This window comes from Salmo salar, chromosome 21 (genome assembly GCF_965601325.2).
Source record: "Salmo salar chromosome 21, fSalSal1, whole genome shotgun sequence".
NCBI classification, from domain to species: Eukaryota; Metazoa; Chordata; class Actinopteri; order Salmoniformes; family Salmonidae; genus Salmo; species Salmo salar.
The window spans coordinates 56919103-56943515 of record NC_138311.1 but is presented as its reverse complement, the minus strand read 5'-3'; the positions used below and the strand labels follow the sequence as shown (position 1 = coordinate 56943515).

Below are 24413 nucleotides of genomic sequence, written 5' to 3'. Positions count from 1 at the left end.
GGCTATATAAACCAACCAGGCTATATAAACCAACCAACCAGGCTATATAAACCAACCAACCAGGCTATATAAACCAACCAACCAACCAGGCTATATAAACCAACCAACCAACCAGGCTATATAAACCAACCAACCAACCAGGCTATATAAACCAACCAACCAACCAGGCTATATAAACCAACCAACCAGGCTATATAAACCAACCAACCAGGCTATATAAACCAAACAGGCTATATAAACCAACCAGGCTATATAAACCAACCAACCAGGCTATATAAACAGGCTATATAAACCAACCAGGCTATATAAACCAACCAGGCTATATAAACCAACCAACCAGGCTATATAAACAGGCTATATAAACCAACCAGGCTATATAAACCAACCAGGCTATATAAACCAACCAACCAGGCTATATAAACCAACCAACCAGGCTATATAAACAGGCTATATAAACCAACCAGGCTATATAAACCAACCAGGCTATATAAACCAACCAGGCTATATAAACCAACCAACCAGGCTATATAAACAGGCTATATAAACCAACCAGGCTATATAAACCAACCAGGCTATATAAACCAACCAACCAGGCTATATAAACCAACCAACCAGGCTATATAAACAGGCTATATAAACCAACCAGGCTATATAAACAGGCTATATAAACCAACCAGGCTATATAAACCAACCAACCAGGCTATATAAACCAGCCAACCAGGCTATATAAACCAACCAACCAGGCTATATAAACCAACCAACCAGGCTATATAAACCAACCAACCAGGCTATATAAACCAACCAACCAACCAACCAGGCTATATAAACCAACCAACCAACCAACCAGGCTATATAAACCAACCAACCAACCAACCAGGCTATATAAACCAACCAACCAACCAGGCTATATAAACCAACCAACCAACCAGGCTATATAAACCAACCAACCAACCAGGCTATATAAACCAACCAACCAGGCTATATAAACCAACCAACCAGGCTATATAAACCAAACAGGCTATATAAACCAACCAGGCTATATAAACCAACCAGGCTATATAAACCAACCAGGCTATATAAACCAACCAACCAGGCTATATAAACCAACCAACCAGGCTATATAAACCAACCAGGCTATATAAACCAACCAGGCTATATAAACCAACCAACCAGGCTATATAAACCAACCAGGCTATATAAACCAACCAACCAGGCTATATAAACAGGCTATATAAACCAACCAGGCTATATAAACCAACCAGGCTATATAAACCAACCAACCAGGCTATATAAACAGGCTATATAAACCAACCAGGCTATATAAACCAACCAGGCTATATAACCAGGCTATATAAACCAACCAACCAGGCTATATAAACCAACCAACCAACCAGGCTATATAAACCAACCAACCAACCAGGCTATATAAACCAACCAACCAACCAGGCTATATAAACCAACCAACCAACCAGGCTATATAAACCAACCAACCAACCAGGCTATATAAACCAACCAACCAACCAGGCTATATAAACCAACCAACCAACCAGGCTATATAAACCAACCAACCAGGCTATATAAACCAACCAACCAGGCTATATAAACCAACCAACCAGGCTATATAAACCAACCAACCAGGCTATATAAACCAGCCAACCAGGCTATATAAACCAGCCAACCAGGCTATATAAACCAACCAGGCTATATAAACAGGCTATATAAACCAACCAGGCTATATAAACAGGCTATATAAACCAACCAGGCTATATAAACCAACCAGGCTATATAAACAGGCTATATAAACCAACCAGGCTATATAAACCAACCAGGCTATATAAACCAACCAGGCTATATAAACAGGCTATATAAACCAACCAGGCTATATAAACAGGCTATATAAACCAACCAGGCTATATAAACAGGCTATATAAACCAACCAGGCTATATAAACCAGCCAACCAGGCTATATAAACCAGCCAACCAGGCTATATAAACCAACCAGGCTATATAAACAGGCTATATAAACCAACCAGGCTATATAAACCAGCGAACCAGGCTATATAAACCAGCCAAACAGGCTATATAAACCAACCAACCAACCAGGCTATATAAACCAACCAACCAACCAGGCTATATAAACCAACCAACCAACCAGGCTATATAAACCAACCAACCAACCAGGCTATATAAACCAACCAACCAACCAGGCTATATAAACCAACCAACCAACCAGGCTATATAAACCAACCAACCAACCAGGCTATATAAACCAACCAACCAGGCTATATAAACCAGCCAACCAGGCTATATAAACCAGCCAACCAGGCTATATAAACCAACCAGGCTATATAAACAGGCTATATAAACCAACCAGGCTATATAAACAGGCTATATAAACCAACCAGGCTATATAAACAGGCTATATAAACCAACCAGGCTATATAAACCAACCAGGCTATATAAACAGGCTATATAAACCAACCAGGCTATATAAACCAACCAGGCTATATAAACCAACCAGGCTATATAAACAGGCTATATAAACCAACCAGGCTATATAAACAGGCTATATAAACCAACCAGGCTATATAAACAGGCTATATAAACCAACCAGGCTATATAAACCAGCCAACCAGGCTATATAAACCAGCCAACCAGGCTATATAAACCAACCAGGCTATATAAACAGGCTATATAAACCAACCAGGCTATATAAACCAGCCAACCAGGCTATATAAACCAGCCAACCAGGCTATATAAACCAGCCAACCAGGCTATATAAACCAACCAGGCTATATAAACAGGCTATATAAACCAACCAGGCTATATAAACCAGCCAACCAGGCTATATAAACCAACCAGGCTATATAAACAGGCTATATAAACCAACCAGGCTATATAAACCAACCAGGCTATATAAACAGGCTATATAAACCAACCAGGCTATATAAACCAACCAGGCTATATAAACAGGCTATATAAACCAACCAGGCTATATAAACAGGCTATATAAACCAACCAGGCTATATAAACAGGCTATATAAACCAACCAGGCTATATAAACAGGCTATATAAACCAACCAGGCTATATAAACAGGCTATATAAACCAACCAGGCTATATAAACAGGCTATATAAACCAACCAGGCTATATAAACAAAACAGGCTATATAAACCAACCAGGCTATATAAACAGGCTATATAAACCAACCAGGCTATATAAACCAACCAGGCTATATAAACCAGCCAACCAGGCTATATAAACCAACCAACCAGGCTATATAAACCAGCCAACCAGGCTATATAAACCAGCCAACCAGGCTATATAAACCAGCCAACCAGGCTATATAAACCAGCCAACCAGGCTATATAAACCAGCCAACCAGGCTATATAAACCAGCCAACCAGGCTATATAAACCAGCCAACCAGGCTATATAAACCAACCAGGCTATATAAACCAACCAGGCTATATAAACCAACCAGGCTATATAAACCAACCAGGCTATATAAACAGGCTATATAAACCAACCAGGCTATATAAACCAACCAGGCTATATAAACCAACCAGGCTATATAAACCAGCCAACCAGGCTATATAAACCAGCCAACCAGGCTATATAAACCAGCCAACCAGGCTATATAAACCAGCCAACCAGGCTATATAAACCAACCAGGCTATATAAACCAACCAGGCTATATAAACCAACCAGGCTATATAAACAGGCTATATAAACCAACCAGGCTATATAAACCAACCAGGCTATATAAACCAACCAGGCTATATAAACAGGCTATATAAACCAACCAGGCTATATAAACAGGCTATATAAACCAACCAGGCTATATAAACCAACCAGGCTATATAAACCAACCAGGCTATATAAACCAACCAGGCTATATAAACCAACCAGGCTATATAAACCAACCAGGCTATATAAACCAACCAGGCTATATAAACAGGCTATATAAACCAACCAGGCTATATAAACCAACCAGGGAGTGACTGTGCAGTGCCAATGCTGGAGATGTTCTCTTTAAAATATGCATTTTTGTTAGCACTCATTTCACTGACACACTGAGGTGTCATGCAGTAACCGGTCCAGTCTATCCGGACCAGTCTACCCGGACCGGACCAGTCTACCCGGACCGGACCAGTCTACCCGAACCAGTCTACCCGGACCAGTCTATCCGGACCAGTCTACCCGGACCAGTCTATCCGGACCAGTCTACCCGGACCAGTCTACCCGGACCGGACCAGTCTACCCGGACCGGACAAGTCTACCCGGACCAGTCTACCCGGACCGAACCAGTGCTCCCGGACAAGTCTACCCGGACAAGTCTACCCGGACCAGTCTACCCGGACAAGGCTACCCGGACCAGTCTACCCGGACCAGTCTACCCGGACCAGTCTACCCGGACCAGTCTACCCGGACCGGACCAGCCTACCCGGACATGGCCCCCTATTCCCTATATATAGCGCACTACATGGCCAACTATTCCCTATATATAGCGCACTACATGGCCCCCTATTCTCTATATAGCTCACTACATGGCCCCCTATTCCCTATATAGCTCACTACATGGCCCCCTATTCCCTATATAGCTCACTACATGGCCCCCTATTCCCTATATAGCTCACTACATGGCCCCCTATTCCCTATATAGCGCACTACACGGCCCCCTATTCCCTATATAGCTCACTACATGGCCCCCTATTCCCTATATACTGCATTACATGGCCCCCTATTCCCTATATAGTGTGCAAGGCTGTCATCAAGGCAAAAAGTGGCTACTTTGAAGAATCGAATCTAAAATATATTTGTTAACACTTTTTTGGTTACTACATGATTCCATATGTGTTATTTCATAGTTGTGACGTCTTCACTATTATTCTACAATGTAGAAAATAGTAAAAAAATAAATTAAAAAAAAAACCTTGAATGAGTAGAGGCAAGTCCAAACTTTTGACCTGTACTGTATGTTTTCTTTAATTTAGCACAAAAGTGGTCTTTATGTGCATTACATCATCACGAACAGCCTTTTATCCACAAAAAAGTCAAATTTGAAGGAAACATCTTTCGTGGAAAAATCTGCATATTTTATTGAATGGAAACATAGCTAATGAAACATCTCCTTTCCACAGCAGTGCTCACTCTCTCCACACCTGTACCACACGGCTCTGTGAGATGGAGGTGTACCATATTAATCCCCAAAGGGAAATTAGTTCATCTAACAGCCGCATTCAATTGTTGTCAAACTACTTCATCCATAAACAACCGTACACCTACTTCATAACCCTATACCACTAGTGTAGTTAAAGTAGCTTCATTTCTGTCATGGTCCTTCGAGCCGGAAAGCAGTGGTTAACCTGTACTTATTTAGTGTGTATGGATGAGATTTAGGGTGTGTGCAGCCTACCTCAGTGTTGCCCGGGGGGCCCTGATTGGGTCCCTGTTGTGTAGGCGTGGCCCCGTCCTGTTCCGAGGGCCTATCCAGAGAATCCATGCTGCTGGCCGACGCAGAGTTCACCGACGAACGAGACGACAGGGAGAAAGACCGGACCTCGTGTTCGCTGACCGTCCCCACCGATCCTGTCCGGCGGTGTGTGTGATGGTGGGAGGCGGGCCTCCTCATGGTGGAGTAGGTGGAGCTGGAAGAGGCGCTGGCCAGGGAGTGGGAGCTCTGTCTGGCAGCCTCGTCCATACTGAGAGACGCCTGCTCCAGCTGGGCCGTGATGTCATCCAGGGACAGGTTGGAAGCCATGGGACGCCCGTGGCGAGCTGCCACCGTAGAGGCTGGTGAAGCCCGGGTACTGGAGGAGGTACTGTCCCCACTGCTGGAGGTGCCTCCTCCACTACCTCCAGCTCCACCGTGCCCCTTGGCGCTGCTGCGCCCGGCGGTAGGTTTTTGGCGGAGCTTGGCGTTTGGCTTGCCGATGGTGGTTAGCTCCTGCTCTATGGAACACAGGTCTGCCATCAGGGAATCCAGGTCTACACTGTCTCCACCCTGGTTTAGAGCCTCTGGAAGAAGAGGAAACATCCACATCAACGTAGTCATTGGTCTTGTTCAGAATGACAACAGCTACAGATTTTCACTAATGATTTTGCCTAGTGGTAGCATGCAAAGGGAGAACAAAATAAGACCAGGAATGGATCCCTGGGGGACTCCACAGCTGATGTCGTCCCTGATACATGCTCCCCTCAGGCTAAACACACACACACACACTTACACATTGTAGGTGTGTCCAAACTTTAGACTTATACTGTGTGTGCACATACAGTACCAGTCAAAAGTTTGGACACACCAACTCACTCAAGGGTTTCTTTATTTTTACTATTTTCTACATTGTAAAATAGTAAAGACATCAAAACTATGAAATAATACAAACAAAAAGTGTTAAACAAATCAAAATATATTTTATATTTTTGAGATTCTTCAAAGTAGCCAACCCTTTGCCTTGATGAGAGCTTTGCACACTCTTGGCATTCTCTCAACCAGCTTCATGAGGAATGCTTTTCCAACATATGCTGAGCACTTGTTGGCTGCTTTTCCTTCACTCTGCGGTCCAACTCATTCTAACTCATCTCAACTGGGTTGAGGTCGGGTGATTGTGGAGGCCAGGTCATCTGATGCAGCACTCCATAATTCTCCTTTGTCAAACATTTCTTACATAGCCTGGAGGTGTGTTTTGGGTCACTGTCCTTTTGAAAAACAAATGATAGTCCCACTAAGCGCAAACCAGATGGGATGGCGAATCGCTGCAGAATGCTGTGGTCGCCATGCTGGTTAAGTGTGCCTTGAATTCTAAATAAAAATCACCAACAGTGACACCAGCAAAGCACCCCCACACCATCACACCTCCTCCTCCATGCTTCACAAAGGGAACCACACATGCGGAGATCATCCGTTCACCTACTCTGCGTCTCAAAGACATGGCGGTTGGAACCAAAAATCTCAAATTTGGACTCATCAGACCAAATGACAGATTTCCACTGGTCTAATGTCCATTCCTTGTGTTTCTTGGCCCAAGAAAGTCTCTTCTTATTGGTGTCCTTTAGTAGTGGTTTCTTTGCAGCAATTCGACCATGAAGGCCTGATTCACACAGTCTCCTCTGAACAGTTGATGTTGAGATGTGTCTGTTAGTTGAACTCCGTGAAGGATTTATTTGGGCTGCAATTTCTGAGGCTGGTAACTCTAATGAACGTATCCTCTGCAGCAGAGGGAACTCTGGGTCTTCTTTTCCTGTGCCGGTCCTCATGAGAGCCAGTTTCATCATACCGCTTGATGGTTTCTGCGACTGCACTTTAAGAAACATTCAAAGTTCTTGAAATTTTCCATACTGACTGACCTTCCTGTCTTAAAATAATGATGGACTGTCGTTTCTCTTTGCTTATTTGAGCTGTTCTTGCCATAATATGGACTTGGTCTTTTACCAAATAGGGCTATCTTCTGTATACCACCCCTACTTTTGTCACAACAACTGACTGGCTCAAACTCATTGAGGAAAGAAATTCCACAAATTAACTTAAGGCGGCACACCTGTTAATTGAAATGCATTCCAGGTGACTACCTCATGAAGCTGGTTGAGAGAATGCCAAGAGTGTGCAAAGCTGTCATCAAGGCAAAGGGTGGCTACTTTAAAGAATAAAAACAAATATTGATTTGTTTAACACTTTTTTGGTTACTACATGATTCCATATGTGTTATTTCATAGTGTTGATGTCTTCACTATTATTCTACAATGTAGAAAATAGTAAAAATAAAGAAAAACCCTTGAAGGAGTAGGTGTTTCTAAAACATTTGACCTGTACTGTACTGTACTGTACGTACGTACGTACGTACGTACGTACGTACGTACGTACGTACGTACGTACGTACGTACGTACGTACGTACGTATGTATGTATGTATACACACACAGTGCTTTCAGAAAGTATTCACACCCCTTGACTTTTTTCACATTTTGTTGTGTTACAGCATGAATTAAAAATAGATCAAATTGAGATTAAGTCACGGGCCTACACACACACACAGCATAATGTCAAAGTGGAATTACGTTTTTAGACATTTTTACAAAATAATTAAAAATAAAAAGCTGAAATGTCTAAATATTCAACTACTTTGCTCTGGAAAGCCTAAATAAGTTCAGGAGTACAAATTTACTTAACAATTCATATAATACGTTACATGGACTCACAGTTTGCAATAAGTGTTTAACATCATTTCTGAATGACTACCTTATCTCTTTACTCTTTTACTTTTCTCTTTACTCTGTATGTTCCGGTCAGTCAAGCAGCGAATTAAAAAACAAAGATTCAACCACTAAGAGCAAGGAGGTTTTTCCAATGCCTCGCACTGGGAACCTATTGGTAGATAAAACAGTGTAGTTACTCTACAATACTAACCCTAATTGACAGAGTGAAAAGGAAGCCTGTGCAGAATTTAAAAAAAAAATATTCAAAAACATGCATCCGGATTACAAAAACGCACTAATGTAAAACTGCAAAACAACGTGGCAAAGAAATGCACTTTGTGCCCTGAATACAAAGCGTTATGCTTGGGGCAAATCCAACACAACACATCACTGAGTATCATTCTTCACATTTTCAAGCATGGTGGTGGCTGCAGCAAGTTATGGGTATGCTTGTCAGCAGCAAGGACTAGGGAGCTTTTTAGGATAAAAAGCAACAGAATAGAGCTACAGTGGGGGGGGAAAAGTATTTGATCCCATGCCGATTTTGTACGTTTGCCCACTGACAAAGAAAGGATCAGTCTATCATTTTAATGGTAGGTTTATTTGAACAGTGAGAGACAGAATAACAACAAAAATATCCAGAAAAACGCATGTCAGAAATGTTATAAATTGATTTGCATTTTAATGAGGGAAATAAGTATTTGACCCCCTCTCAATCAGAAAGATTTTGTTCTTCCAGGTGTCTTTTATACAGGTAACGAGCTGAGATTAGGAGCACACTCTTAAAGGGAGTGCTAATCTCAGCTTGTTACCTGTATAAAAGACACCTGTCCACAGAAGCAATCAATCAATCAGATTCCAAACTCTCCACCATGGCCAAGACCAAAGAGCTCTCCAAGGATGTCAGGGACAAGATTGTAGACCTACACAAGGCTGGAATGGGCTACAAGACGATCGCCAAGCAGCTTGGTGAGAAGGTGACAACATTTGGTGCGATTATTCGAAGAAACACAAAAGAACTGTCAATCTCCCTCGGCCTGGGGATCCATGCAAGATCTCACCTCGTGGAGTTGCAATGATCACGAGAACGGTGAGGAATCAGCCCAGAACTACACGGGAGGATCTTGTCAATGATCTCAAGGCAGCTGGGACCATAGTCACCAAGAAAACAATTGGTAACACACTATGCCGTGAAGGACTGAAATCCTGCAGCGCCTGCAAGGTCCCCCTGCTCAAGAATACATATACATGCCCGTCTGAAGTTTGCCAATGAACATCTGAATGACTCAGAGGACAACTGGTGAAAGTGTTGTGGTCAGATGAGACCAAAATGGAGCTCTTTGACGTCAACTCAACTCGCCGTGTTTGGAGGAGGAGGAATGCTGCCTATGACCCCAAGAACACCATCTCCACTGTCAAATATGGAGGTGGTAACATTATGCTTTGGGGATGTTTTTCTGCTAAGGGGACAGGACAACTTCACCGCATCAAAGGGACGATGGACGGGGCCATGTACCGTCAAATCTTGGGTGAGAACCTCCTTCCCTCAGCCAGGGAATTGAAAATGGGTCGTGGATGGGTATTCCAGCATGACAATGACCCAAAACACACAGCCAAGGCAACAAAGGAGTGGCTCAAGAAGAAGCACATTAAGGTCCTGGAGTGGCCTAGCCAGTCTCCAGACCTTAATCCCATAGAAAATCTGTGGAGGGAGCTGAAGGTTCGAGTTGCCAAACGTCAGCCTCGAAACCTTAATGACTTGGAGAAGATCTGCAAAGAGGAGTGGGACAAAATCCCTCCTGAGTTGTGCGCAAACCTGGTGGCCAACTACAAGAAACGTCTGACCTCTGTGATTGCCAACAAGGGTTTTGCCACCAAGTACTAAGTCATGTTTTGCAGAGGGGTCAAATACTTATTTCCCTCATTAAAATGTAAATCATTTTATAACATTTTTTACATGCGTTTTTCTGGATTCTTTGGTTGTTATTCTGTAACTCACTGTTCAAATAAACCTACCATTAAAATTATAGACTGATCATTTCTTTGTAAGTGGGCAAACGTACAAAATCAGCAGGGGATCAAATACTTTTTTCCCCCCCACTGTAAGCACAGGCAAGATCCTAGAGGAAAACCTGGTTCAGTCTGCTTTCCAAGAGACACTGGCAGACAAATTCACCGTACAGCAGGACAATAACCTAACACACAAGTTGCTTACCAAGACAACGTTCAATGTTCCTGAGTGACCAAGTTACAGTTGACTTAATATCGGCTTGAAAATCTATGGCAAGGCGAGAAAATAGGCTGTCTAGCAATGATCAACAATCAACTTGACAGAGCTTGAAGAATTTTTTTTAAAGAATAAATGTGCAAATACTGTGTAAATACTTATATAAAATGAAATATTTCTGTATTTCATTTTCAATAATTTAGCAAAAAATGTCTAACATGTTTTCACTTTGTCATAATGGGTTATTGTAATGAATTTTGAATTCAAGGCTGTAACACAACAAAATGTGGAATAAGTCAAGGGTTATGAACACTTTCTGAAGGCACAGTGTGTGTGTGTGTGTGTGTGTGTGTGTGTGTGTGTGTGTGTGTGTGTGTATCTTCTATTTACCGTTGATGTTGTACATGGAGAAGCGGTTACAGAAGTTAGCCATGTTGGTCTCCTGTCTGAGAGGGGCCTTCTTCACAGTCTCTGTGAAGCCATCATCTAGACTCTGTACAGGGGACAGATTCACATCATCTAGACTCTGTACAGGGGACAGATTCACATCATCTAGACTCTGTACAGGGGACAGATTCACATCATCTAGACTCTGTACAGGGGACAGATTCACATCATCTAGACTCTGTACAGGGGACAGATTCACATCATCTAGACTCTGTACAGGGGACAGATTCACATCATCTAGACTCTGTACAGGGGACAGATTCACATCATCTAGACTCTGTACAGGGGACAGATTCACATCATCTAGACTCTGTACAGGGGACAGATTCACATCATCTAGACTCTGTACAGGGGACAGATTCACATCATCTAGACTCTGTACAGGGGACAGATTCACATCATCTAGACTCTGTACAGGGGACAGATTCACATCATCTAGACTCTGTACAGGGGACAGATTCACATCATCTAGACTCTGTACAGGGGACAGAGGAATCGTGAATGCACGTCTTGTGAATGCACATCTCGCCGCTAGCTCACCGGCGTCTCGCCGCTAGCTCACCGGCGTCTCGCCGCTAGCTCACCGGCGTCTCGCCGCTAGCTCACCGGCGTCTGAATTGTTTGCCCTTTGTCGATGTTTATTCCACATTAATTCAGTATTATAGTTACGGTTAAATGCCCACATTTCCCCAATAATCTAGAATGTTTGGTTACGGTAATTTCTGTTAAATATGTAATATATTACATTCATTTACTGATTGTCGTGGTTCGGGTTGCAAAGCTACCGGTAACTTACCAAAGTTTTCAGTAATTCGGGTAATTAACAGAAAATCTAAATCATAACTTTGGTAATTTATACTTTAATAACTTAATTTTATATTAATATATAGTATTCATGTATTATATCTGTGTCCGTATTATCCATGAGTTTCTAGTTGACAGACCATGTGGTTCAAGAGAAAATAGAGAAAATGAATAAAATGTATAAAACAATAAAAAATAAAACATTGGTATTATTTTCAGTTAACTATGCAACTCCTCCAAGTATTGACTGTTTTGACAACTACCACCAGTTTGATGCCAAAATCATTGACAACAAATATATATTGACAATAGTAAAATACATACAAGTTTGTAAAAAAAAAAAATAATAATAATAATAATACTGCTGAAACCCTCATATTAAACACGAACGGTATTCACTAAATTGATGTTTTATATTTAGGATATGTTACAGAGCTGTCATTCTATTTTTTTTTCAATTTAAAAATCATATTTATTTAATGTATTTTACAACATAAGGCCACAAAAGAGGGCCATATATTATAACAGATAATCTGAAGTACCAAAAATGGCCACTAGATGTCTTGTGATAGATTACATAAAATTCTGGTAGTTTACTGTTAAACATAGAAAGTTTCCAGTATGATACCCTCCCCTTCCAACCCTAAAAAGTAGTGGACACGTTTTTTTTTGTTGGATCGCTCACAAACAACACAACACCTGTTATAAAGAAGTGTTGGTTTACTTAATTATATTGACCAATTTAATGTACATTTTCTTCATCGTCTTTCGCTTGGAGCGCATGTCTGGCCTCTTAATCTTGAGCGTGCATAGACGTACCTGGTCTACGAACCAGAACAGGTGCGGCTTCTTGTGTATATAAAGAGTCAGATGATAAGATTTTGCTTGATGAGAGGCTGTATTCGTTTAAAATGTTGACAAGTCAGAACCATGTAAACTTATCATCATCATCATCATCACTGTGTAAATAAATCCTTCATTTACACCTCTAATCATTGTCCTTAAGACTGCTAGAAGGACCGCATTTTAAAATGAGAAGGGTACATACGAGAATAGAACGGCAAAAAAAACAAAAAAAAACATAGGGCAGTACTACCCAAGCGTTTATTACTGCTTATAAAGCCCTATCCTCATGGGGCTAGTACTATTATAGAATGTGGGCTACGTCATTTCTACTCCAGCATGTCCGTTTTTTTTTCCCCCCAGTGGACGATTCGGACGGATTAGTTTGACCAAACTGGCCCTGTAATGTATTTTCTCCCCCCCCCCCTCCTCTTCTAGGAGTGAAGATATTTCAAAAATGTCTATGGAAAGTGTAATATTGACCTAATGACCTTCAGTTCAGAGCAAGTTTAACTAATAGTATCAATTCATTGGCTCAATATCGTCCACTTACATCTTTAAAAAGAGAAGAACGGTACGAGGAAAGTTCATATGTGACAAAACAGTTCATCTGCATAGCACTTTGTTTTAAGCATCAATTTGTTCCCCGGTTCTGACCCAAACTGGGCCCAGCACCTGTTAAACTCTGTAATATCCCTCAAAACACAGAGGATGACTGTTCACACGGGAGAAGTATTATATCAGGACATTGGAGTTTGCTGAAAAACAGTCTTTTTTTTTTTTTTTTGGAGGGTTGGGTTAATAACCTTCCTGCTCAGTAAAAATTATTGACATGGCCGAATTGGGTCGGGACTAGAATTACGGATGTGGTGGTTTGTGCTCGTGCACATAATGACATTACCTGACCTCCCCCAGCGAAACTAATCCCGTCCAAACAGGGCTATATATTAGTGACCTGGGGGTACAAAATGGTGACCTGGTGGGGTGGCATAAAACGGTGACTTGGTGGTACAAAATGGTGACCTGGTGGTATAAAATGGTGACCTGGTGGTATAAAATGGTGACATATAATGGTGACCTGGTGGTATATAATGGTGACATATAATGGTGACCTGGTGGTATATAATGGTGACATATAATGGTGACCTGGTGGTACAAAATGGTGACCTGGTGGTACAAAATGGTGACCTGGTGGTACAAAATGGTGACCTGGTGGTACATAATGGTGACCTGGTGGTACATAATGGTGACCTGGTGGTACATAATGGTGACCTGGTGGTATAAAATGGTGACCTGGTGATACAAAATGGTGACACAAAATGGTGACCTGGTGGTACAAAATGGTGACCTGGTGGTACAAAATGGTGACCTGGTGGTACAAAATGGTGACCTGGTGGTACATAATGGTGACCTGGTGGTACATAATGGTGACCTGGTGGTATATAATGGTGACCTGGAATAATACAATTACAATATAAATCAGGTAAGTAAATACAGAATAAAGGTCATGCATAACCAACAGAATGTATTTTGGAAATCATAATTTACATTTCTAGCCGACCTGTCTGAGTTGCGGTTAGCCGACCCGTCTGAGTTGCGGTTAGCCGACCCGTCTGAGTGGCGGTTAGCCGACCCGTCTGAGTGGCGGTTAGCCGACCCGTCTGAGTGGCGGTTAGCCGACCCGTCTGAGTGGCGGTTAGCCGACCCGTCTGAGTGGCGGTTAGCCGACCCGTCTGAGTGGCGGTTAGCCGACCCGTCTGAGTGGCGGTTAGCCGACCCGTCTGAGTGGCGGTTAGCCGACCCGTCTGAGTGGCGGTTAGCCGACCCGTCTGAGTGGCGGTTAGCCGACCCGTCTGAGTGGCGGTTAGCCGACCCGTCTGAGTGGCGGTTAGCCGACCCGTCTGAGTGGCGGTTAGCCGACCCGTCTGAGTGGCGGTTAGCCGACCCGTCTGAGTTGCGGTTAGCCGACCCGTCTGAGTTGGGGTTATCCAGCTCTCCCAGCCAGGGTTAGGGTTAGTTACCTGTGTGAGTTTATCCAGCTCTCCCAGCCAGGCTCCAAACATCTTGTCTAGATCCTGATCTTCTTTATCACTGTCCTCCTCCTCTCCTCCTCCTCCTCCCTCTGTATGGTCCAGCTCTTCGTCTGACAGCTGCTCCATCTGCCACACACACACACACACACACACACAGGGAAATGTTCGATGTATTTTAGCATGTGGTGGAGTGCTTCGTGGCTGAGACATTGGGGGAGTTCTGGGTAGATGGATAAAAGGAAGCTATTAAAAAGGCCACAAGGCGCACACACGCGCGGCGTGGCGTGCCAGTCCCGTTCATTCAGCTCCAACAGGCACGGCGTGGAACCCTACATTTCCATGGTAACCTCAGTCACACCTAGCTACTGACTCCACGCCGGTGTCTAAACCTTCGCAAAGCACCTTCATTATTCGTCTCAATCTAGACTTTAGTTTTATCCTTGTCGTCAACCCACGCTGAGGGTAACTCGGCTACATCTTTTGCAGAGTGCCGTATTGGGATTCTTTGTTATTAAAGTGATAAAAGCGTCACAATAGTATAGGTTTGGATTGTAACGCGTGTCTTTGGAACATTCTGATTTTCTACCGCCCTCTGGTGGTCAGTTCCCTAATCTCCCTCCTTCTCCACAGCTCTGTCAGTGTGTGTGTGTGTGTGTGTGTTCACCTCCATGCGTAGGTGCGTGTGTGTGTGTGTGTGTCAGCTTGTTTAGTGTGTGTGTGTGTGTGTGTGTGTGTGTGTGTGTGTGTGTGTGTGTGTGTGTGTGTGTGTGTGTGTGTGTGTGTGTGTGTTTGCCATTAGCTTCCCGGCCTGACAAGGCATGTTTGATTAACGCAAACACAAGAGCCATCCGTACCTGGAGATCTCTGTCCCAGATCTTAAATCCTCTGGTATAAATATTGGAGATCTCCGTCCCAGATCTTAAATCCTCTGGTATAAATATTGGCGATCTCTGCCCCAGATCTTAAATCCTCTGGTATAAATATTGGAGATCTCTGCCCCAGATCTTAAATCCTCTGGTATAAATATTGGAGATCTCTGCCCCAGATCTTAAATCCTCTGGTATAAATATTGGAGATCTCCGTCCCAGATCTTAAATCCTCTGGTATAAATATTGGAGATCTCCGTCCCAGATCTTAAATCCTCTGGTATAAATATTGGAGATCTCTGCCCCAGATCTTAAATCCTCTGGTATAAATATTGGCGATCTCTGCCCCAGATCTTAAATCCTCTGGTATAAATATTGGAGATCTCCGTCCCAGATCTTAAATCCTCTGGTATAAATATTGGAGATCTCCGTCCCAGATCTTAAATCCTCTGGTATAAATATTGGAGATCTCTGCCCCAGATCTTAAATCCTCTGGTATAAATATTGGCGATCTCTGCCCCAGATCTTAAATCCTCTGGTATAAATATTGGAGATCTCTGCCCCAGATCTTAAATCCTCTGGTATAAATATTGGAGATCTCTGCCCCAGATCTTAAATCCTCTGGTATAAATATTGGAGATCTCTGCCCCAGATCTTAAATCCTTTTAAAATGATTTTATTTTTTGTTATGGTTAATTTCCCTACCCTAGCTGGGTCTGAGGTCTTGTGGTGTGGCTGTGCCAGGCTGTGTGGCCCACTGCGGCAGTAGGAGACCCCTACAGTAGCACTTTGATCATACTATGACCTGGGCCGGCATGACCCCCCCCCCCGACCTGGGCCGGCATGACCCCCCCCCGACCTGGGCCGGCATGACCCCCCCCGACCTGGCATGACCCCCCCCCCCCCCGACCTGGTCCAGCATGACCGCTAGGAACAGTTAGGTCTACAGTACAACAGGGAAGGAGAATTACAGTAGCATTATGCTCCATGTCAAATCAATTGCAAAAAAAACGAATAAAATAAAATGCAAATTAATTACTTAAAAATCATACAAATGATTTTCTGGATTCAGTCTCTCACAGTTGAAGTGTACCTATGATAAAAATTACAGACCTCTACATGCTTTGTAAGTAGGAAAACCTGCAAAATCGGCACTGTATCAAATACTTGTTCTCCCCACTGTATATACAGGGTCAGTAGCTATATACAGGGTCAGTAGTTATATACAGGGTCAGTTCCAGGGTCAGTAGCTATATACAGGGTCAGTAGCTATATACAGGGTCAGTAGCTATATACAGGGACAGTTCCAGGGTCAGTAGCTATATACAGGGTCAGTAGCTATATACAGGGTCAGTAGCTATATACAGGGTCAGTAGCTATATACAGGGTCAGTAGCTATATACAGGGTCAGTAGCTATATACAGGGACAGTAGCTATATACAGGGACAGTTCCAGGGTCAGTAGCTATATACAGGGTCAGTAGCTATATACAGGGTCAGTTCCAGGGTCAGTAGCTATATACAGGGTCAGTAGCTATATACAGGGTCAGTAGCAATATACAGGGTCAGTAGCGATATACAGGGTCAGTAGCGATATACAGGGTCAGTAGCTATATACAGGGTCAGTAGCTATATACAGGGTCAGTAGCTATATACAGGGTCAGTAGCTATATACAGGGTCAGTAGCTATATACAGGGACAGTTCCAGGGTCAGTAGTTATATACAGGGTCAGTAGCTATATACAGGGTCAGTAGCTATATACAGGGTCAGTTCCAGGGTCAGTAGCTATATACAGGGTCAGTAGCTATATACAGGGTCAGTTCCAGGGTCAGTAGTTATATACAGGGTCAGTAGCTATATACAGGGACAGTTCCAGGGTCAGTAGCTATATACAGGGTCAGTAGCTATATACAGGGTCAGTTCCAGGGTCAGTAGTTATATACAGGGTCAGTTCCAGGGTCAGTAGCTATATACAGGGTCAGTAGCTATATACAGGGTCAGTTCCAGGGTCAGTAGCTATATACAGGGTCAGTAGCTATATACAGGGACAGTAGCTATATACAGGGTCAGTTCAAGGGTCAATAGCTATATACAGGGTCAGTAGCTATATACAGGGTCAGTAGCTATATACAGGGTCAGTAGCTATATACAGGGTCAGTAGCTATATACAGGGTCAGTAGCTATATACAGGGTCAGTTCCAGTGTCAGCAGCTATATACAGGGTCAGTAGCTATATACAGGGTCAGTAGCTATATACAGGGTCAGTAGCTATATACAGGGTCAGTAGCTATATACAGGGTCAGTAGCTATATACAGGGTCAGTTCCAGTGTCAGCAGCTATATACAGGGTCAGTAGCTATATACAGGGTCAGTAGCTATATACAGGGTCAGTAGCGATATACAGGGTCAGTTCCAGGGTCAGTAGTTATATACAGGGACAGTAGCTATATACAGGATCAGTAGCTATATACAGGGTCAGTAGCTATATACAGGGTCAGTTCCAGGGTCAGTTCCAGGGTCAGTAGCTATATACAGGGTCAGTAGCTATATACAGGGTCAGTAGCTAGATACAGGGTCAGTAGCTAGATACAGGGTCAGTAGCTAGATACAGGGTCAGTAGCTAGATACAGGGTCAGTAGCTAGATACAGGGTCAGTAGCTATATACAGGGTCAGTTCCAGGGTCAGTAGCTATATACAGGGTCAGTAGCTATATACAGGGTCAGTAGCTATATACAGGGTCAGTAGCTATATACAGGGTCAGTAGCTATATACAGGGACAGTTCCAGGGTCAGTAGCTATATACAGGGTCAGTAGCTATATACAGGGTCAGTTCCAGGGTCAGTAGCTATATACAGGTTCAGTAGCTAGATACAGGTTCAGTAGCTAGATACAGGTTCAGTAGCTAGATACAGGTTCAGTAGCTATATACAGGTTCAGTAGCTATATACAGGGTCAGTAGCTATATACAGGGTCAGTAGCTAGATACAGGGTCAGTAGCTAGATACAGGGTCAGTAGCTATATACAGGGTCAGTAGCTATATACAGGTTCAGTAGCTAGATACAGGGTCAGTTCCAGGGTCAGTAGCTAGATACAGGGTCAGTAGCTAGATACAGGGTCAGTAGCTAGATACAGGGTCAGTAGCTAGATACAGGGTCAGTAGCTAGATACAGGGACAGTTCCAGGGTCAGTAGCTATATACAGGGTCAGTAGCTATATACAGGGTCAGTAGCTATATACAGGGTCAGTAGCTATATACAGGGTCAGTTCCAGGGTCAGTAGCTATATACAGGGTCAGTAGCTATATACAGGGTCAGTAGCTATATACAGGGTCAGTTCCAGGGTCAGTAGCTATATACAGGGTCAGTAGCTATATACAGGGTCAGTAGCTATATACAGGGCCAGTAGCTATATACAGGGTCAGTTCCAGGGTCAGTCGCTATATACAGGGACAGTTCCAGGGTCAGTCGCTATATACAGGGTCAGCAGCTAAATACAGGATCAGTAGCTATATACAGGATCAGTAGCTATATACAGGGACAGCACCAGGATTAAATGGTGCTGTGAGATGAGGACATCAGGGGATTAAATGGCGCTGCGCTGTGAGATGAGGACATCAGGGGATTAAATGGTACTGTGAGATGAGGACATCAGGGGATTAGATGGTGCTGTGCTGTGAGATGAGGACATCAGGGGATTAAATGGTGCTGTGAGATGAGGACATCAGGGGATTAAATGGTGCTGTGAGATGAGGACATCAGGGGATTAAATGGTACTGTGAGATGAGGACATCAGGGGATTAAATGGTGCTGTGAGATGAGGACATCAGGGGATTAAATGGTACTGCGCTGCGAGATGAGGACATCAGGGGATTACATGGTACTGCGCTGCGAGATGAGGACATCAGGGGATTACATGGTACTGCGCTGTGAGATGAGGACATCAGGGGAATACATGTGCTGCGCTGTGAGATGAGGACATCAGGGGATTACATGGTACTGTGAGATGAGGACATCAGGGGATTAAATGGTGCTGTGAGATGAGGACATCAGGGGATTAAATGGTGCTGTGAGATGAGGACATCAGGGGATTAAATGGTACTGTGAGATGAGGACATCAGGGGATTAAATGGTACTGCGCTGTGAGATGAGGACATCAGGGGATTACATGGCGCTGCGCTGTGAGATGAGGACATCAGGGGATTAGATGGTACTGCGCTGTGAGATGAGGACATCAGGGGATTAGATGGTACTGCGCTGTGAGATGAGGACATCAGGGGATTAAATGGTGCTGTGCTGTGAGATGAGGACATCAGGGGATTAAATGGTACTGCGCTGTGAGATGAGGACATCAGGGGATTACATGGTACTGTGAGATGAGGACATCAGGGGATTACATGGTACTGCGCTGTGAGATGAGGACATCAGGGGATTAAATGGTACTGAGCTGTGAGATGAGGACATCAGGGGATTAAATGGTGCTGTGCTGTGAGATGAGGACATCAGGGGATTACATGGTACTGTGAGATGAGGACATCAGGGGATTACATGGTACTGTGAGATGAGGACATCAGGGGATTACATGGTACTGCGCTGTGAGATGAGGACATCAGGGGATTACATGGTACTGCGCTGTGAGATGAGGACATCAGGGGATTACATGGTACTGTGAGATGAGGACATCAGGGGATTAAATGGTACTGTGAGATGAGGACATCAGGGGATTACATGGTACTGTGCTGTGAGATGAGGACATCAGGGGAATACATGGTGCTGCGCTGTGAGATGAGGACATCAGGGGATTAAATGGTACTGCGCTGTGAGATGAGGACATCAGGGGATTAAATGGTACTGCGCTGTGAGATGAGGACATCAGGGGATTAAATGGTGCTGTGAGATGAGGACATCAGGGGATTACATGGTACTGCGCTGTGAGATGAGGACATCAGGGGATTAAATGGTACTGCGCTGTGAGATGAGGACATCGGGGGATTACATGGTACTGCGCTGTGAGATGAGGACATCAGGGGATTAAATGGTGCTGTGCTGTGAGATGAGGACATCAGGGGATTAAATGGTGCTGTGCTGTGAGATGAGGACATCAACCACGTCTCTTCAGCGAACTCTACTTTGGTGAATTGTGAGCAGGACATTTCTCTCCCCCCCAAGAGAGATTCTTAGCGCTCTACTGAAATATATTTTGAATCTTCTCTCCAACCCTTTCCAAAATCAAAACAATTTTTCTTTCGTTCTCTCCTGGTTTATTCCTGGACAGCTGCATTCCTCCCATTGGCCTATAAAGACGTACAATAACGGCTTCTCTCCTCCCTAGAGAGAGAGAGAGAGAGAGAGAGAGAGAGAGAGAGAGAGAGAGAGAGAGAGAGAGAGAGAGAGTGAAAAGACTCACCCAGCCAGCGATTAGAAGGGAACACTGTGCTACAATTAGCTCCCTGTGGTTAGCAGGCCTGTCATTTGGGTGGAGGAAAGCTGGGAGATGAGAGTAAGAGGGGGTTGGGCTAAGACGGCCTCTGCCTGTCCCTGCATCTACTACTCCCTCTCATTCTCCTCCCTCTCTGGGAAGAGTGGTACACAGCATGTTGGGCTATGAGAGTACCCTAATACCACAGAGAAAATACAGGGCGGATACAGAGAAAAACAGGGCGGATACAGATGAAATACAGGGCGGATACAGAGAAAATACAGAGAGGATACAGAGAAAATACAGGGCGGATACAGATGAAATACAGGGCGGATACAGATGAAATACAGGGCGGATACAGATGAAATACAGGGAGGATACAGATAAAATACAGGGAGGATACAGATAAAATACAGGGCGGATACAGATGAAATACAGGGAGGATACAGATAAATACAGGGAGGATACAGATGAAATACAGGGCGGATACAGATAAAATACAGGGAGGATACAGATAAAATACAGGGAGGATACAGATGAAATACAGGGCGGATACAGGGAGGATACAGATGAAATACAGGGTGGATACAGATGAAATACAGGGAGGATACAGATAAAATACAGGGCGGATACAGATAAAATACAGGGAGGATACAGATGAAATACAGGGAGGATACAGATGAAATACAGGGCGGATACAGATAAAATACAGGGAGGATACAGAGAAAATACAGGGAGGATACAGATGAAATACAGGGAGGATACAGATGAAATACAGGGAGGATACAGATGAAATACAGGGAGGATACAGATGAAATACAGGGAGGATACAGAGAAAAATACAGGGAGGATACAGAGTAAAATACAGGGAGGATACAGAGACAGCTGATGAAAGGAGAGATGTTTCTGGAACTAGGGCTGAATGCATGTGTTTTCACATCCCTACAGGACGTGTCTGAGAGACTACCGTGCCTGACGCCTGAGATCAGCATTATACAGCGCTGCCCCAGCAGATGTTAAATCTGTTTCAGGTCAGTAAGGGCCCAGGCCCGGTCCAAGACATTAGGTCAGTGGGGGCCCAGGCCCGGTCCAAGACATTAGGTCAGTGGGGGCCCAGGCCCGGTCCAAGACATTAGGTCAGTGGGGGCCCAGGCCCGGTCCAAGACATTAGGTCAGTGGGGGCCCAGGCCCGGTCCAAAACATTTGGTCAGTGGGGGCCCAGGCTTGGTCCAAGACATTTGATCATTGGGGGCCCAGGCCCGGTCCAAGACATTTGGTCAATGGGGGGCCTGGTCCAAGACATTTCACAGGAAACCCCCATTCTATTCTAAACAGTGGCCTGGACCAAGACATTTCACAGGAAAACACCATTCTAAACAGTGGCCTGGACCAAGACATTTCACAGGAAACCCCCATTCTAAACAGTGGCCTGGACCAAGACATTTCACAGGAAACCCCCATTCTAAACAGTGGCCTGGACCAAGACATTTCACAGGAAAACACCATTCTAAACAGTGGCCTGGACCCAGACATTTCACAGGAAACCCCCATTCTAAACAGTGGCCTGGACCCAGACATTTCACAGGAAACCCCCATTCTAAACAGTGGCCTGGACCCAGACATTTCACAGGAAACCCCCATTCTAAACAGTGGCCTGGACCCAGACATTTCACAGGAAACCCCCATTCTAAACAGTGGCCTGGACCAAGACATTTCACAGGAAAACACCATTCTAAACAGTGGCCTGGACCAAGACATTTCACAGGAAAACACCATTCTAAAACAGTGGCCTGGACCAAGACATTTCACAGGAAACCCCCATTGTAAACAGTGGCCTGGACCCAGACATTTCACAGGAAACCCCCATTGTAAACAGTGGCCTGGACCCAGACATTTCACAGGAAACCCCCATTGTAAACAGTGGCCTGGACCCAGACATTTCACAGGAAAACACCATTCTAAACAGTGGCCTGGACCCAGACATTTCACAGGAAAACACCATTCTAAACAGTGGCCTGGACCCAGACATTTCACAGGAAACCCCCATTGTAAACAGTGCACCTAATGGGAGAGGTTCCATACGTGACAGAGACGAACATCTCAGTTAGAAACTTAGGAAGCGGGGGAATCTAATAGCAACAACTAGGATGGATTGCTAACATGACAAGGTTTCAAACAATTATACTGACTGAAGCTCACATGTAAAAAGTGGTAGGTGACACCTGGATAGCCTGCTGCCTACCGTTGACTATAGCCTACGCATTCGAATGGGAGGTGCACTGATTACAAATTGAGATTTATATTTCTCAAACAGTAGCCGTTTTTAAAAATCGTGGTCATCAAAACAGTTAACAATTCTAAATGCAACTGTTTTGTTATCTTTTGTACAAAGACTGGGTTTCTAAAAGCATGTTTCACTACAGTAGCAGCTTCCTGAGGAGCTGCTCTCACGCTGCCTGACAGGTGATAGGAAATTCTTCTCCTCAAACTAGTCTCTGTATACACTGTGCAGGTGTGATAAAATAATAAACATGACTAATGAAAATACACACGGCGCCAATTTAATTCCACTAAATTATGCAAATGAACCTAGACCAATAGGCATGACCGGTCAAATGCATTTTTCAGCAGCTAACCCGGGTAACATACCCTAGTCCAGCAAGCAGAATATCCAGAGCTGTTGAATGAAGTGGAAACGGTGGTCCATATTAAAAAGGTTAGAGGTCATTGCTCTGATGTCCAGAAGCCATTTTTCGGTCATAGGAAATGAAGACAGAGACGTGTGCAAAACCAGTTAAAAATTGAACAAAAACATAAAAAAAAAAAAATACAACATCTAAAAGTGTTGGTGCCATGTTTCATGAGCTAAAATACTTAGGGGTCAGCAGCTAGTGGTCTTGGAGGGCCACTGAGGGAATGTGTTGTATTCCTTCCTGGGCCATCTGGGTCACAGGAACGGCTGGCATCCGCAGACATGGGGAAAATACTGCTCATCCCTCCGATTTTAACAGTGAAAGTGAGGAAATGCCCGAGCAGACCAGGGGCCGTATCCCAAATGGAACCCTATACCTTACAGAGCCCCATCAAAAGGAGTGCACTATATAGGGAATAGGGTTCAATTTGGGACGCAGTCCAACAGTGGCTCCCAGCTCCCACTCCTTGTGGAATGTGTTAGAATGTTAGACAGACAGACAGACAGGAAAGGCTGTGTCAAGACACTTCTCACACTCCTCATTCCACTTCCTGGCAGCCTCTGGTTGGTTAGCCCTGGTAGGGTTCAGCAGCAGCCCTTGTCCCTGGACACACTAACATGGCAGTTCAAAAACTCAGCTCTTGAACAAGTATCTAATTACACTGAGTAGTTCTTTGATTATAACACTCTGCCATGGGGCACTCTGCTGTTGTGAACAAACCGCTCACCCACACGACGCCATCTGCCCGGTACAGTTGAAACAGGGATTCATCCGTGAAGAGCACACTTCTCCAGGGTGCCAGTGGCCGTCGAAGGTGAGCATTTGCCCACTGACGTCGATTACGACACCGAACCGCAGTCAGGTCAACACCCTGGTGAGGAGGACGACG

The 24413-nt window shown here is 44.1% G+C and overlaps 1 protein-coding gene across 4 annotated transcripts in view; it reads right to left on the bottom strand.

Annotated features, from left to right (window-relative positions):
* The window catches only part of LOC106582537 (ras-associated and pleckstrin homology domains-containing protein 1), a 185767-nt gene that overhangs the window by 88062 nt on the left and 73292 nt on the right, over nucleotides 1–24413 (bottom strand). For all 4 annotated transcript variants that reach the window (XR_014382079.1, XM_082967249.1, XM_082967251.1 and 1 more), the window contains exons 2-4: nucleotides 14537–14674; nucleotides 10812–10914; nucleotides 5419–6020 (exon numbers count right to left, since the gene is read on the bottom strand). Coding sequence is in view for 3 of the 4 variants with exons in the window: in XM_082967249.1 (XP_082823375.1) it covers nucleotides 5419–6020; nucleotides 10812–10914; nucleotides 14537–14674 (843 nt within the window). In the remaining variant the exon portion in view is untranslated. The remainder of the gene's footprint in view (nucleotides 1–5418; nucleotides 6021–10811; nucleotides 10915–14536; nucleotides 14675–24413) is intronic.